We start from the raw sequence: 17,747 nt of genomic DNA, 5'->3' as shown, positions 1-17,747 counted from the left end.
TTATATGGTTAATAAGGAGATGGCAAGGATTTATGATTGCAAATAATACAAAATAAAAGGTTACTTTCCAAAAGGTACTTCAAAAATGTTAATATAGATTAGAGAAGTTTTGAGAAATACTTCTTTTGGTGTACCCTTTTTTAAAAAATACTCCTCTTTTCTATCCATTTTAAAAAATACCCATTTTCAAATATGAAAAATTATAAACTTTTATATGGTTAATAAGGAGATGGCAAGGATTTATGATTGCAAATAATACAAAATAAAATGTTACTTTCCAAAAGGTACTTCAAAAATGTTAATATAGATTAGAGAATTTTTGAGAAATACTTCTTTTGGTGTACCCTTTTTTAAAAATAATCCTCTTTTCTATCCATTTTCAAAAATACCCTTTTCAAATATGAAAAATTATAAACTTTTATATAATTAAAATAGAAGTACACATTTAATCATAGCTTAAAATTTGTTTCAATTCCAAAAATTACCCTTGATTAGTTTGAAAAAAAAAACTTATTAAAATTGAGAGGGGCATTTTCGGGAATTATTTGACAAATATTGAAATTATCCGACCCGAATTCATTACACCCGCGCGTTCACCCGTTGATTCACTGAAGTAGAAATAACCTGTGTTCGACCTGTTATCAAAACCAATAATTAGTTTATTAGATTATGAAAGGATTGAAATATTATTTGATCGCCAGGTATATAAGGTCCAATATCTAAGTCCTGCCCAAGCTGGAAAAATAAGCCCATTAATATCTCCATATTACATGCTATTACGTTAATTATCTTCAAAAATATTACAGATTAAATACAATTGTTAGTATGATAGTAGAAAAATCAGGGACGTTGTTAATTACAGGTGACTGGTCACACTTACCTAATCAGTGCCAAATCGTACTACCAATTGCTAATATTTAGCCTAATTGAAATTAATTAGTCAATATATATAAAACATTTTCCATTTTCGCTATAACTAAATTAATTCCATATCAATCTAATTCAACGACAAGTTATGCGCCTTGGATTAAACCTTGGATATTATTCCAAAAATCAAACTATCAATATACATAATCACTACATTTACCAAAAATCAAACTATCAATAGAAGTTCAGCAAAAGTGTATCCAGCAGCCCAATGAAACATATATTTATTGGTTTGATACCTCAAATACTACATTTACTGAGGAAATTGACCTGACTTGTCTCGTGAGTGACACAATAAATATATGTTTCATTGGGCTGCTGGATACACTTTTGCTGAACTTCTATTACGCAGACCATTTTTTCAGGTGGAACTCCATTTTCTTTTTGTTGTGATCCAGTTCGCATGGTGTTCATTTCTCTAGCTTACTTATTCCATTGCAGGAAAACAGTGATATTGATCAATTAATCAAAATCTTTGCTGCCTTTGGGACCCTAAAAGCAGACCAGTGGCTCGATCTGATCTACCTTCCCGATTATGTAGAGTATCAATTTGTCCCTGTGCCTGCTCTACGTTCTTTATTCCCTATGGTTAGTGAGGATGCTCTAGATTTTTATGCAATAAAACAAGATCTAGCCATATTTTGGGAGGCTTATTTTATAAAAATCCATTGAAAAAAAATCTACACCCAAATAAAACTAATATTTAATTTGGGGATTTGCATAACTAACATTTTTATGATACCATTTTCTATAAATACCCTCTCTCGGTGTCCTTTTTCAAAAATACTCTCTCTCCGCATCCTTTTCAAAAATACTCTCTACAATGTACAAAATGACTAAAGTATCATCCTTTAGTATAACACATGATGAAGAAAATAATATTCTTTCCAACAAAAAATATTCCTTTCGAAAAATATTCCTTTCCAAAAATTTTCCGCCATAATTTTCCGCAATTCCTTAAAAAAACCTTTTAAAAAACCTTGTAAATATTTTTTAAACCCTTAAAAATACTTTAAAAACCCTTGTAAATCTTTCAAAACGTTAGTAAACCTTTTAAAACCTTTCTAAATCATTTTATAATATTTATAAACACTTGTAAATTCCTTTAAACCCCTTATAACCGTGATTAATCCTTTAGTAAAAACTTTTGTAAGCTTCTAAAACCCTTTAAAAACCCTTGTAAATCCTTAAAAAACTATTTTAAAGTCCTTGTAATACCTTTAAAAACCTTTGTAAACCCATTAAAAACATTTTTAAACTTCTAAAACCCTTTTAAACCCCTTGTAAATCTTTAAAACTATTTATAAATCCTTGTAAATCCTTTTAAAACCATTTTTAAATCCTTGTAAATGCCTTTTAAAACACTTGTAAATTATTTTAAAAACACTTGTAAATCCTTTTAAAAAACCTTTAAAAATCCTTGTAAATTTTTAAAAACCATATGAAAATCTTTTAAAAATCCTTGTAATTCCTTTTAAAACTGTTATAAACTTATAAAAACTTTTAAAAATCATTGTAAAACTTTTAAAAACCATTCAGACCCCTTTTTAAGATTCTAAAACCCTTTAAAAACCATTACAAATATTTAAAAAACCATTTAAAAACTCTTGTAAATCCTTTAAAAGAGCCTTTAAAAATTCTTGTAAACCCTTTAAAAAAATTTGGCGGGAAAATTTTGTAAAACTTTAATTTTGGCGGAAAAAGTTTTGGCGAGAAATTTTTTGTCGGAAATTTTTTGGCGGGATAACTTTTGGGGAAATTTTTTTGGAAGGAATATTCCTTCATTTGAGAAAGCATATTCTTTCAAATAGGGGTAAAATGGTCATTAAAATTTTAGAGAGGGGAAAAATGAAAATGGCAAAAAAGGTAGTTTTGCAAGAGTGTATCACAAAAAGGTTAAGTAAGAATTTCTCTATTTAATTATATTTTTTGTATTAACCAAAGAGATATAGATGCATTGATTTGGTAATGAAACTGAAAACTAACTGCCTAGTTATAGGGGTATTTTAATTATTTTTAGGCTTGATAGTTTTTTGATGACTTTGGTGGTTATTTTATGCGGAGTCTATCTGTCAATACTTGAGAGAATATATTTGTTGTGGTGTGCTTTCTAAAATTTCTTTAAATTTATTCCTTTAAATAAAGAGATATCTTATATACCAACACTTATTTATTTTTCTATTTTTTTAATATATACATTTTTTACACACTACATAAATTTATTTTGAAAAAATTATTATCTTCAAAATTTTATATGAAAAACTTTTGCATTTTGTATATGAGTCTTAATTAATTAAATAGAGTAAAATATGCATATATATTGTTGTAAATGGTTTAAATATTAGAAATATTTAAGCTTATAAAATTTTATAAATATAATTAATATTTATGGGAATTTCAAAAATACCCTTTTCAAATACCACTTTTTAAAAATACCCTTTTTCAAACTTGATAAAAAAACCACTAAAAATGTTGAAATCTATCCAAATATGTGTGTAAGCTTATAAATATACACAATTTACCAAAAAAAAAAAGCTTATAAATATACACATAGATTACCTTTGTATGTGTATAAAATTTTATATCTTTCATAAATACCGTAAAAATAACTTATAAAAATCTTTTAAAAAACCTTATAAACCCTTTTAAAAACCTTATAAAACTTGTAAAAACGATTGAAAACCTTTTAAAACATTACAAAATATTTGTATCGAATCACCCAAACGATTTAAAACCTTTTAAAACATTACAAAAGGGATATTTTCTCAAAAGTTCTCTAAATAGTTATAATCTTTAAAAAGTTAAAGTATTATTATTAATTTATCATTAAAAAGTTAAAAAATTATTATATTTATTATAAATATGTTTGAGCGGGTTTGAGTTTACATAAATTTGATTATATTTTCCTTACAAGTTGTCTACACACAAAACATTTCAGACTAAAATTAAATGAGTTAAATGAAAGATGTTATGCTATCATCATTTCACTATTTAAATTATTAGACACGTTTAATTAAGTTGATTAAATTACGAATATATGAAAAAAAATTCATGTAATATTCCACGGGTTAAGTCATGGAATTAACAATCATAGCACAGTTATATAATCTTAAACAATAAACAAAAAATGGGAGCGAAGCTCCCGCAAATTACCAAAAAAAAAAAACAATAAACAAAAGAAACAAATAACAAATATAATTTGAAATATACATATTTTAGTCATAAATAGAGAAGTTTTGAGAAATGCCCCTTTTGGTGTATATCTTGTTAAAAATACCCCAATTTTCTATCCATTTTCAAAAATACCCCTTTTCAAATATGAAAAATTATAAACTTTTATAGAGTTTATAAGGTACATCTAGATCATCATTACTATTGTGAGACTCAATCCAAATATTTATAAAGTTTTTAAGAAAACTAAACGGCATTTATAAGGCTTTTATAAGATTTTAAAAAGGTTTACAAAGTTTTTATAAGATTTTTAAAAGGTATTTATACTGTATTTATAAAATATATAATTTTATACACATACAAAGATAATTTTTTGTCTATATATATAAGCTTACACATATTTTTTTTGATAAAATTCAAAATTTGAATGACTTTTAGATAAAAATTGAAATATGATTATTTTTAACAAATAGTATTGGAAAAAGGTATTTTTGAATTTTTCCCATAAAAAAATCATCATGCCGCGAGTTAAAACGTAATCAAAAAAAAAGAGAAAGAGAATAATACTTCACTATCTATTTGTATTTTCTTCCAAAATATATAAAAAAAATTGGTCGGTTGGGAAAGACACCATTTTCACCAGATTTAATTCTCGTTTGTTTGGACATTTATGTTAATATGAGTTTTGAGGTTTATTTATAATATGTTTTAGGGTCCTTATGTATCAAATATAATATAATCTTTTTTCAAATGTAATAATTATCCCTACTTCCTATACATCGTTTTAACAAAAAAAAAAATCAATACAAAAATAGGTTAGTAACCAAAAACAATTCACTCCACAAACAATACGCTTATTTGAATCACTTGTTTAGACCAACGTGAACTATTTAGAGACAAAGATCACTTTGGTTCTCCATCAGCCTGATCTGAAGTCCCAACCCTGGCTAATGCTTTCTTGGCCTACCAAAAAAGAAGATATTTAGTAAGAAAATATTAGTATGGTGATGGATTTGAAATCCAAAGTAAATCGTAACAGGTTGTTCTGTCTAACCTCTTTATCCCAATTGGTAAGTATGGTGATGATGGAAAGAGATATCACTTGAACAACTAGTGCAGTTACAATTCCCAGCCAAAGCCCCTGAAGAAACGATATATCACTACCCAATATTACTATGTCTGTCATTGATAAACTATATTGTTGTCTTGACATGGTCATGGATGAAGTACTCTCTATAACTACCTTCTTAACTCTTGTGTTGCACTTGAACTCATACATAGACATAGACTATACAAAAGCAATAAGAGAATACAAGAACTGTTTACCCTACCACCGAGATGTAAATGGAAACCAAGAAGCAAACCCAAGGGAACTCCAACAAGATAATATGAACCAAGATTCACACACGCTCCAATCTTTTGCCATCCACATCCTCTAGCAACCCCTACAACCAAGTGTACTGATATAAAGATTTGTACAACAGACCAAAGCAAAGTAACTACAGTTTTTGTTAAGAACCTGATAGAACGCATTGAAAGCCATCGAGGAAGTTGCCTGCAACAACAATTGGTATCATTGACGCTACATATTTGATGACTTTTGGGTCGCTGCTGAAAGCATATCCCAAGTTATGCCGCACTAGCAACAAAACTGATCCGATCACAAGACCCTCAGCGATGACAATGGCTACAACCACACGCACAGCCAGCTTAGCCACTTCCGGATTCCCTGCTCCAAGCTCGTTAGAGACCCTTGTGCTGCAAAGTGAGAGATAACAGAGGTAAGTTACTTTGTGCAGTTATAAACATTTAATATTAGGTCGTTTTTGGTTTGTGTGCTTACCTTGCAGTACCACCAAGGCCAACAGGGATCATCCAGACAGTTAAAGAAGTATTTAGACTGTAAAAATGACAGAACCTTATATTAAGTAAAACAAAGTAATAAGAGTGACAATGATGAGACTTAATCAATCCATCTTACCAAATTGAAAGCACTGAAGTCTCCAAAACTGGATTAGGGAGCAGTCCTGACAATAGAACCAAAAGCTCGAAAGACCACATCTCAAAACTGTCCATATACATATATGACTGAATCATGATCATGATACCAAATAAAGAATGAGAACTAAATTTTGAAAAGACACTCACCAGACCATAACTGCAGAAGGAAAACCAAGCTTCACAAAAGTATAAATATCGCTCAGAGCTTCCTTAGAGAATCCAGTCCAAGTGTGAGAGCAAGAAGGAGAGAACTTGACATAACAGGACAAGAGAACAACATTAGTCCAATACGAGATTGAAATAGCTAGAGCAGCTCCTTTGTATCCTAAACCAGTCTTCAATACCAAAACCCAACAAAGAAACACATGAAGTCCAGCTGTAATCCCAGAGCTCACAAACACAGGGAACACATTGTTCTGCGCTTGCAAAAACCTGTTAAGACATTGAAGAAGTCCATACGCAAAGATGCTAGGGATCATGTATTGTGCATACGATCCTGCAAGCCTCGCGATGGACTTGTCTTGGTGTGCTAATACAAGAATGTGCTCTGTGTTAGCCCATATAATTGATAGAGGCACAGAGAGAACCAATAGAACACACATGGCTCTCTGCATTAGTATGCCTAAATTTCCAAACTGCCTCGCCCCATATGACTGACCACAAAGTGTTTCCAACGCACCTGCCGTTCCCATCTGTGGAATATGCCCAAATATTTCAGGATTTTGTGATTCTTTGGCTATAGTATAAAGAGATTAGATTAGGCTACTGACCAGAAACGTAAAACCAGAGACAGAAGCGAAAGAGGTGGCGATGGATGCGGCTGAGAGAGGGAGTGAGCCAAGATGGCCAACAAACATGACTGAGATGACTTGGAGAGAGTATTGTAGTATGCTGACACCAATCAGTGGTGCAGAGAGCCGTATCTGCTTTCTCACCTCAATCTTCAAACGGTGGTTGTTTCCCTTCTCTGTGATAACATGTTGAGACACAGCAATATCTCGACTCTCAGTTTCAGCCTCCATTGTTTACAACGACACAATGGGAAACAATTTTAACAACTTTTATGACAAAACTCTAAACTGTGTCCACAGCTGACAAAGAAGAGCCTCGGTCATGTGGACCTTGTCTCTCTTAATAAAATAGTTAATGAAATAGTTAAATTAGGTCAAACTCGTTTTCATTAATTTTAATTTGTAATTTCAGTTTTAGTATTGAAATCTCAAAGATTTTTTCCCCAGTAATTTCAGTTTAAGACGTCAATTTGATGCTCCTTTTTTTCCGAAACTTGTCAGGTCGTTTTCGTTAATTTTAATTTGAGATGTAAACCAAAGGTTATTCGAAATCCAGTGTTTTTAAAAATCCAACTTAAAATTCACGGTTATTAATTCAAAAAAAAATTGTGGATTTGATTTTTAATAGATTTGAGAAGATTTAAGAAGTTTTTTTTTTCTTAGTTATAAAAACAGAAATTCAAATCTCATGGTTTCAAGTGAGATTTGAAAGGATTTTACAATAAATCATATATATATATATATACATATATATCTTATTATATAAAGCTTGATTTTCAAAGTTAGCCACTAACAAAATCGTGACATGTGTTAATTATAAACGATAGGATATTGACACGTGTCGATTCTAATTTTGTTAATATTTAGATAAAATAGAAATATTATTAACTTTATCAAAAAATGAACCAATTTGACTCAGTCGTAGAGTCAAATAAGTTAAAAATACATCTCTGGTAGTTATGTATTTCCTATCGATTTAAACCACAAGTGTTGGTTGTTCTTCGAATTTCTTGTTCATGAAGAAACTTGTGAAACCATAGTCAAAATTTAAATCCATCACCACCGGATTAGCATCGTACCCGTCGTTATCATCGTCTCCATATCTCCACTGCATCGTTGGAGTCATGGTCAACCTCTTATGACCATCATAATAAGTATTAGAACCATCATTGGCTCATAAACGATCGTCACCAACTAGCAAGCTAGCCAATAAAAAACCCAAACCACAAACATGAGTCACTTTCGTCGGTGTAGTCTCCACAACATCAACGTGGTTGGCTTTCCTACACGGCCAAGTTGAACACGAACAACCTCGTATTTTTTTTCGTGTTTTTGGTAGAAAGAAAGAAAATAAGAGAAGTATTTTTTTTAATGAATGAATAGGGAAAAAAATAAAAAAAAAATCAAAAAAAAAAGAAAATTATAGAAGCGGAAGCAAACGAGAACTCTAACCCGGCCCATCAGAACATGATCAAGGCTTTGATACCATGATAAGTTTGGAGGAAACCTTAGAAGTGAAACAGTTTCACTGATACCATGATAAATTGATGAGAGTAAAAAACACAAAAGTGTTTAAAAGAAGAATTATATTAGACTCTAATAAAATAATGTTACAACTTACAATCTCTTATATAGAATTTTAGGATAAACATAAATGTAAATAATATATATTGTGATAATGTTATACTTCCTAAACTCAATATTAACATTTATCAATAATCTTCTACAATAATATCTTCTCGATTTCCATATTTTGGGGTTGACATCTCGATCGTATATCTCGGTCAATCTCCGGTCTCTATCTCCCAATAATAAAATAAATGATTTTTGAAACTGAATAGTTGCATCCATCATCTAATAAATGAACAGTTGCAACTTTTTAAGAGAATATTAGTTTTATGGGCTGTTGTCTCAGATCTACATTGTTCTTTAATTACATTGTTGTCCAGCCTCCAGCGAATGTGATTCCGTCAGGGTTATCAGGTACAATTAACCGTAGCACACTATCTCGTTTGTTAGACACTAAACTTGCTGATATGGAGGGAAGGATTATCAAGGATGATGTCGATAACAATGTGATTATCATATATTACACCGCATACCCCCTTTTGCAATTATGTGATACCATTTCTTTTATTTTCTAAATAGGTCTTGTGCAATTATGTTATATTAAGTGATTTGTGCAGGGAAGTGATGATGATGTAGGTGACGAGAAGAGAGCTTTAGAAGGAAAACAAATGGTTAACGTATAATTTCATTGTTATTCAATATAATTAGTATTATCGACGTCTGAATGATTGTGTGATTTGCTTAGGTTGGCAACAAGAGTTGTTATACATGACTCGAAGGTGCTGATGCCGATACATGTACTATAAAATGAAGGTTAGTTGATAATAAAATTGTTATCAAAATAAACAAGACCTTGTTTATATTAGCGGTCATGTAATGCCCCGACCGTCATCTTTCTAGTGGGCCCCATGTTCACCACCAGTCCACGGGCCCACCTTTCTTAATAGGCTTCACGTTCTCTCACTAGGCCCGTGAGCCCATCAATATCCGACGGTTGGTTTGCTACGTCCATGAGGCTTAAATACTTGTTTACTGACCACTACAAAACGCCACATGATCTTTCTCGGTGTTTTGGCCTCAGTCACACAGTTCCGACAACCACTTCCCGGAAGGTCACCCATCCTTTGACTACTCTAGCATAAGCACGCTCAATTGTGGAGTTCTCTCAGGACCCTTGGTGAAAAAGGTGGCCAAATCAATTCATTTAAACCTCTCCGCAAACCAGGGTCTCACAATTCTCTCCCACTAATAGATCGCAACGTCCTCGTTGCGCAACACGATGTGTCACCCCCTGAGAGAACTCCACAGTTTAGGGTGCTTATGCTGGAGTAGTCAAACTTTGGGTGACATTATGGCTAGTGGTTGTTGGAACTGTGTGAGTGAGGCAAAAACACAGGGAAATATCATGTGGTGATATGTAGGGTCGGTAAACAAGTTTTTAAGCCTCTCGGACGTAGCAAACCGACCGTCGGATATTAATGGGCTCATGGGCCTAGTGAGAGGATGTGAGGCCCATTAAGAGAGGTGGCCCTGTGGGCTGGTGGTGAACATGGGGCCTACTGGAGAGATGGCGGTCGGGGTTACAAGTTCGATGCAACATGTTAATTGAGGTGCTGACTTGATCAACAGGGTCATGACGATTCCTGAACCGCTTCTTTTCTTTTTTTCGTTTGATGTATTAGGGTTTTCCCAAACATTAGAGGTACTCACTTGAGGATGGGATCAGTTAGGTGAAGAGTGTTAGTCTTTTAGGGTGCTTAAGTTAGTTTCGTTTGTTTCCTTTCTAGACTAGAGTATTGATGGCTAATTCTTCTCTGATCAAGTGGAATTAGATCCCTGACATTTCAGCACCTACCAAATGTTTGATGAAATGTTTGAACAACTAATACCATAGATATACTTGCTTAGCCTAAGAGATTAGATGTCTCAAAATTTTATTGACATTAATGGATTGTTTCTTCATGCTTGTTTACTGCATGTTTCATTAAAGAGATTTGAGATTAGGAAGTGCCGTAAACATGATAGTCTCTGCCAAGTGATTGGATTGACTAATATTTGATGTTTATTGTCTAGGGATTAGTATGTTTGTCGTTTGTTAAACATCATAAGTAGATTAGCATGCTCCACCTACATCAATAACCTCATCCTCATGATCTTCTATCCATTTGTGCTTTCTGTTTTATTCACTTGCAATTTACATGTTCTGTTTCGTTTTGTCACCAATATTGATAGTCATTACATTTTAGGTTATACATGATAGTCTATGTTTTGCAGCTTTAGTTTAATTGCATGTTCAACATGTTCCCCTACGATGTTATAAAACAAACAAAACCGTTTCATGTTTTGCTTGACTTAATCATTTATGATAACATCTTGATTGTTAGCATCAGACCTGATTAGTTTGACACCTATTGTATTGCAATGACATGATAATACTCTAGGATAATTGATAGAAAAATTCTAGTATCAAGTGCATTGGTTATGTGTTGATGGTTGTATGAATAAACGTGGACTGGTTATGTGTGAATGTTGTATGACTGAACAATTAGTGATGTCTTGATTGTTATATGTATAACGTGGATTGGTTATGTGTGGATGAGTGTATGTATATATAAACGTGTTGAATAGGGTGATGATGGTCAAAACAATTTTTATTTAATAGATTATCACATTGATGATGTTTCTATGGATAATAAATAGGGTCATTTACACAAAAGGTCACTTTCGGATTATGATATACACAAAAGGTAATTATATAAGCACGGCAAGATTTGTTAACTGTTTGTCCATAAAAGTGACAAAAATAGCACTATTAAGTGTCTATCAAAAAGAAACCAGATTTTGGAGTTTTTGTTAGTTACGTTTCTTTATTTTACTTAATAACTGGAAATTGGGAGTGAGGAATATCTAGTATTTACTATGCTGAAGTGGCGATGTTGAGACGACGATGTCGAGACGGCGATGACGAGGCAGCGATGTCGAGACGGTGATAACAAAACGGGGATGTCGAGACGACGATGACGAGATGGTGATGACAAAGCGGTGATGTCGAGACAATGATAACAAAGCGGCAATATTGAGACGATGATGACAAAGCGGCGATATCGAAAAGAGGTGAGAAAGACCGGAAGTGAGATACAAAGATGTCCAATGTTCAAAGAGAAATGTGCATCGTCCAAAAGATAGTGTCCATCAGGGCCATTAGTACGTTATATTCAAGGTTAGCTTCAAATTATGGACAATGCGAGATGGATATGAATTCATCATAGTAAACAAATACACAAAATATGGACAAAGGCAGATGGATGTGTAGTGAGCTATTGAAAAAGGGAGTCCATATTCCAATTCAGACTGAGGAAACATGATTTGTTATACAAGAATCAAGAAAAACTGGAGATGGAACATAAATAGAAGAGGAAGACCATAGATGGAAAAAAAAATGGAAAAGCAGAAGAATAATGGTGGAGTATGACAAAACGATGAAAGAGAATTAAGATTGGTGACTATTTAGTTGAGTGGCACTTTGGTTAATATAACAACTTTATTAGGTTATAATAGAACTATATTTTTCCAATATCTCCCTAAGTTTCCAAAGTTACTAAATGAGCAATATGTTTGTCAAAAGTGAATGTAAGTGCAATAAACTCTAATAAATAATCACTATTTCTTTGTGTAATGTATTAGCAAAATCTATTTTTTTATTAAAAATTGGATATTGTATAATATAATTATGGAGTAATTTCTCAATGACACTTTAGCACATTCTTTTTTCATAATACCTTTTAAAAAACTTTCTTTAGAATTTAAATATTAGTATAATTAAAATTTTAATAGAGCTTAAATATATAAATCTGGCTATGATATTGCCTGTGACGCTCAAGACCTAGAGCTTCAACCAAACCTTATGCCGGATTTTAAATGGAAGGCTGATGTCTAGCATCTTCATGTATCCCCGAAAATCAAATTGTTCTTGTGGAAAGCAGTTAAAGGAACATTGCCAACATGGGCCATAAATTAATCTTATGTAATCCATAAAAAAATATCATATTGTTATTGTTACCCAAGGAAAGATTGCAATAATCTGAATAATTTGTGCACCAAGTAGTTTCACTCTCCCACCCATCAACAAACAGAATGGCTTTCCATTTTTGCCACCATAAACTTCGATTATGTATTGTTTTCTAGCAAACAATCTTGTGAATAGTAACCCTCACATCCCACAACCAAAGTGCACTTGAGAAGCTTGAAGCGGGTCATCAAATTGAAATTTAATAGCGACCAAGTCAAGACTGATCAAAATCTATGATGCCCCAACCGCGCATCCGGATGATATATCCACAAGGCCGCCTAGTAAACCGGTGCACACATGCGTAACATTCCAATGGCCAACTAGAAGTCGCCTAGTGAACATAGTGGCTAATGTTGCGGTTCATCCATATAGAGTCGTTTTGTTAATGGTCCTCCCAATGGCACTCCGTTGACCATAGTAAGAAGGAGACATGATGTAAGAAATTTAAAATGTTTAAGAAATAACCAGTAGTGAACTTATACCATCCCAACCATAACGTCAAAGTAACAAGCACGACAAGGGTTATGATGTGACCACGTTTTTTTTAGAAGCGGTTTTCTCGGTGATCAAACCTATCGATTCTTGGACCTAGAATTAGAGATTACCAAAAACCAGTTATCCTACCAGCCATGTGAAGATATGTAGTAAAAAATTTAAAATGTTTTTAAAATAACCAGTAATGAACTTGTACCATCCCAACCACAGCATCAAAGTACCAAGCACAACAAGGGTTATGTTGTGACCATGAATTTTTGAGGAGCGGTTTCATCGGTGATTGAAACTGCCGATTATTGGACCTAGAATTAAAGATCCCCATAAACAAGTTTATCCACCAGCCATGTGAACCACCAGAACCAGCAAAATCAATGGTACCAGAGCCTAATAAATTATTGTTGTTGGTACGCGTGGGACTAGCCCATCCATCATTTGACCACAACCAATGTGATATTACCGGATTGACAAAACCGGTTAGAAAAGAAGAATATATAAGGTAACCCTATATATATATTACTAGGTAATGTCCCGCGCATATGCGCGGGTTGTTGTGTATTAAGTTAATAAAGTTTAATTTATTTATTAGTTATAAAAAATAGAATAAATAATTTTCAATGCTTATAACATTTTTAGACTTTATTTATTTAAATCATATAATAGAAGCATACATCCATATCTCTTAAATTTATTCGTTGCTTAATTGTTCAATTTGATAGTAATTTTCTTTAGTATTTTTGAGTATTTTTTGATAAAAAATAATATTGTTAATGATAAAAATAGAAATGATATTGGGAGAATTTAAAAAATACCCCTTTTCAAATACCACTTTTTAAATTTACCCCCTTTTCAAACTTTATAAAAAAATCACTAAAATGCTGAAATTTATCCAAATATGTATGTAAGCTTATAAATATACACACAAATTACCTTTGTTTGTATATAAAATTTTATTTACTTCAATGTCTTACAAATTAGTTTGATAATTATAAAAAAAAATCATTTTGTTAAAATAATTACATACTTTTGAAAATAAAATAATATACATGAATATATGAGAAAGAAACAAGCATCTAAAGTAAAAGAATGAAGATGGTTTCTTTAGCTTGATTTATTATGGTGCGATGGTCGGAAATCAATATTTTTGAATCACATCAATAAAATAATTATCTTATAGCCATAAAATATTATTATATATGTATTATACATTTAATAGTATAAAAAACAATGAAAAAATGAAAAAGTACATAAAACAAAGAAGAAATATAATTGAAGACAAAAGTTTAAACCAAATATATAATCAAGTTCTTACAATGATATCTTAATTGAGCTTTCAACCCATGTAAGAACATTAAAAAATAGAACAAAGAAAATATTGAGGGTATCATATATGGTGGAGGAGGATGTAAGAATAGGTATTTATAGGATAAAAAATGATGTAAGTTACAATTCTAAAATAATTAAATTAGAAGAGTTATAATTGTAATTTATAGTGTGTTAATTGAAATTGAATGGAGGAAACAAATAGTCAATTCAAAAGTTATATAATTTCAGTTACAATTTAATAGTAAAGTGGGGATTTCAAGTATGAATTAAAGTAAATATTATAATTAAAAAATAAATGCTGAATGTACCAATAAGGAGAGAGTGAAACCTTAAAAATTCCCAAAGAATAATTTTACTTTTAATTTCTTTTTATATTCCTCTTAATTTAAGTTATATCTTTATGTTTAATTATATTTTTTCATCCTTGTAGTATATATAATAGATAGAAAATTAATTGTTTTTTAGATAGGAAATCAAGTATAAAATTCAAAGTTAACAAAAACTATAATGTTCTTTATATTATTAAATGTTGAATCATAAACTAAATATAAGGATCATTATTCTTAAAAGAATGTCTTACAAATTGGTTTGATAATTATATAACAAATTTTATTTTGTTAAAAAATTACATACTTTTGAAAATAAAATAAATATACATGAATATGTGAGAAAGAAACAAACATACAATGTAAAAGAATGAAGATGGTTTTTTTAGCTTAATTTTCTTATGATGCGATGGTCAGAAATCAATATTTTTGAATCCCATCAATAAAATCATTTTCTTATAACCATAAAATAGTATTATACATATGTGTTACATTTATCATATAAATAAACAATGAATAAATACATAAAAACAAAAATAAATAAATAAAATTGAAAAGAAAAGTCTAAACCAAATATTTAATCAAACACATACAATGACATCTTAATTGAGTTTTCACCCCATGAAAGAAATTTTTTTAAAAACAAATAAAATAATGAAGAAATGAGATATGGTAGAGGAGAATGTGAGAATGGCTACTTATAAGATAAAAGTGATGTAGTAAAGTGTGGATTTAAAGTATGAATAAATGTATATGATTAAATGTCTTTTTTTTTTGTTTTGATTAAAATTAAATATTAAATGGACCAATAAAGAGAGAGTGAAACATTACTTTTATATATATGATTTGTTGAGAAAAAACTTGCAACCTAAAATAAAATAAACATATAAAAATGTATTAGAAGCTTTGGAGATAGTATCAACATATGAGTATCAAATAACGGTACCCTTGATTATTACAATCATTGAATTGTTTTAGGGGGAAAAAGTTACATTCCATGGTATGTAAATTATTTTTATGTTACTTTAATTACTTAGCTCGAAAATTATTGTTGTAGAGGTATGTAACACATGAACAATGCCTTTATCACTTCACATAATCAATTATATTGTTTAATCAATTTGTTTTATGGTAAAATATCATAGTTAATTTAAATATTCATTAGTACAAGGAACAAAGACTTCACTAATTAGTATTCACAATCAAATCGTATCACTTTACCAATATACTAATTAACTATCATGGGGGCATCAACTGTCGAAACAAAATATTGGTAAAGACTCTAATTATCTCACAAATATTTTTTATAAAGGTAAAGACTCTAACATTCTGTTAATCTAATCGCTTAAAATATGTTCATCCCTAAATTGGAAGTACGAGAATTGATAAACTAAATAATTTGTCATTTTCTATGCCAAGTTTAAGACAAAACTCAAATATTGTAACTCCCTAATGATTTTTTTTTTATGTATTTGTAAAATCTATGTATGATGTTTCCTCTTTAGAAAAATATCTTTTTAAAACTAAAAAAATCGGACGAGCGAACGTGGTGAAAAGAGAGTAGAGACCAACAACCAAAATTCTGTAGCCTTTAAAAAGCATGAGAGGAAAAGGTAAATTTTCAATAATTTTTTTTAATTTATAAAATTTTATAAGTTTTTCAGATTTGATAAGTAGTTTTTTTTTTTTGAATGTAGATGGTCGCAGTCAAAGGAGTCGTAGCAGATTGGTTAGATCTTTTGAAAACTACAAACAAAAGTATTGGAAAAATTCAAGATCTGGGTATCAAAAAACAGATAGAGAGGATTAAGCCCCGGAAGATGGAATGGCTTATGCAATTGTCTCAAGATATCGTCCTCAATCTATTTACCTCCTGAAGAAATCAACCATTTGTGTATTGAGGTATAATTAAATATTTTTTATATTTGAAATTCCTTTAATCAAAAGTTGGAGATCTAGTTTAGGAAGTCTTGTATCACGAGACATGATTATCTCTTATGTATTTCCTTGAGACAATAAACTTTTAACTAAACTGTCACTCAACCTAATAAAGTTGCACTATTAACTAAACTGTCACTCAACTAAATAGTCACACACTCTCTCCACCATTCTAATCATTAGAATTTTCTTCTTCTGCATTTTTTACTTACACACTCAGTCATTATACATGTAACATCCGTGTTCGGAAATTGGTGGTGTCGATCGACACCAAGGAATGGTATTGATCGACACAAACATTTTTTGGTTAGACCGGTTTGATTTTAATTGCGAAATTAATTGGGGTTGGGTTGGTTAACCCTAGGTCGTGTTTTAAAAGGAGGAGAAGTTGAGGTTTGTTCTTTTCAGCCGCTTTTTAACATTTCCAGAGAGAGTGAAGGGTTCTCAAAGTTTCTAAAGTTTTATGAGGGTTATGTGAGGCTTTTTGGTGGTGTTTGGTGGCTATTCTTGGTGGTTCTAGGCTAGAGGAAGTGAAATCTGTGTTGTGTGGTGTTAGGATCCTTGCTTGTTCTTCCTTGTTTCCGTTGTTATTCATTCATTTCAAAGGCGAGAGCATGACCAAGGACAATATATATATATATTTGTTTTGTGGTCAAACAACGCTTTCATTAACTTAAAACCTCAAAATAGGGAAGTTCATACAAAAAGAAACTAAGAAAATACAAAGGAAATAAGGATCGTGGTTCCATAATTTTTCCAAGGGAATGCTTGACTTGAAGACGTTTGCAATGCTTGAAAATCCTTTGGGACCAAAGCGGAATTGACCATGAAGACGGGGCTTCACAAATTCCTCGACCAAACAATGATCTTAGACGGCTCTCGCAATACATGCATATGAGCGTTTAGAAGAGTGCTCCACAAGGGAGGCACATGGTAGTTTTCTCGCCAACAAGAGAAAGTTCAAGAACAAAAGTTTTGGGTTCTTCAAACTATTAGTGTAAAACAAGGTTCAAAGATCTGAATGATTCGATTCATTTACACGTCCAAACCAATACATTATATAGGGAGGAGACGTATCTACAAGATCTCCCAATCAACGTGATAGCTACGCTAATAATATATGATCGTATCTCTTAG

General features: G+C 31.4%; 1 protein-coding gene across 2 annotated transcripts; it reads right to left on the bottom strand.

Annotated features, from left to right (window-relative positions):
* Positions 1-4,820: 4,820 nt before the first annotated feature.
* On the bottom strand, positions 4,821-7,198 carry LOC17891621 (protein DETOXIFICATION 17). Of its 2 annotated transcripts, none has more exons than XM_006297496.2 (8): positions 6,870-7,198; positions 6,247-6,791; positions 6,080-6,166; positions 5,942-5,998; positions 5,618-5,856; positions 5,425-5,543; positions 5,153-5,239; positions 4,821-5,061 (listed from the first exon to the last, which is right to left on the bottom strand). In XM_006297496.2, exons 1-8 carry the CDS (start codon positions 7,119-7,121, stop codon positions 5,002-5,004), a joined length of 1,446 nt encoding a protein of 481 aa, XP_006297558.1. In that variant the 5' UTR covers positions 7,122-7,198; the 3' UTR covers positions 4,821-5,001. The 2 variants fall into 2 exon arrangements, with proteins under 2 accessions (XP_006297558.1, XP_023641181.1); XM_023785413.1 differs by having other exon boundaries at positions 5,430-5,543.
* Between the last annotated feature and the right edge of the window lie 10,549 nt (positions 7,199-17,747).

Source organism: Capsella rubella, unplaced genomic scaffold (assembly GCF_000375325.1).
Source record: "Capsella rubella cultivar Monte Gargano unplaced genomic scaffold, Caprub1_0 scaffold_3, whole genome shotgun sequence".
Taxonomy (NCBI): Eukaryota; Viridiplantae; Streptophyta; class Magnoliopsida; order Brassicales; family Brassicaceae; genus Capsella; species Capsella rubella.
Note: the sequence above shows the minus strand (reverse complement) of the source record. Positions and strands in the feature narration are given on the sequence as shown.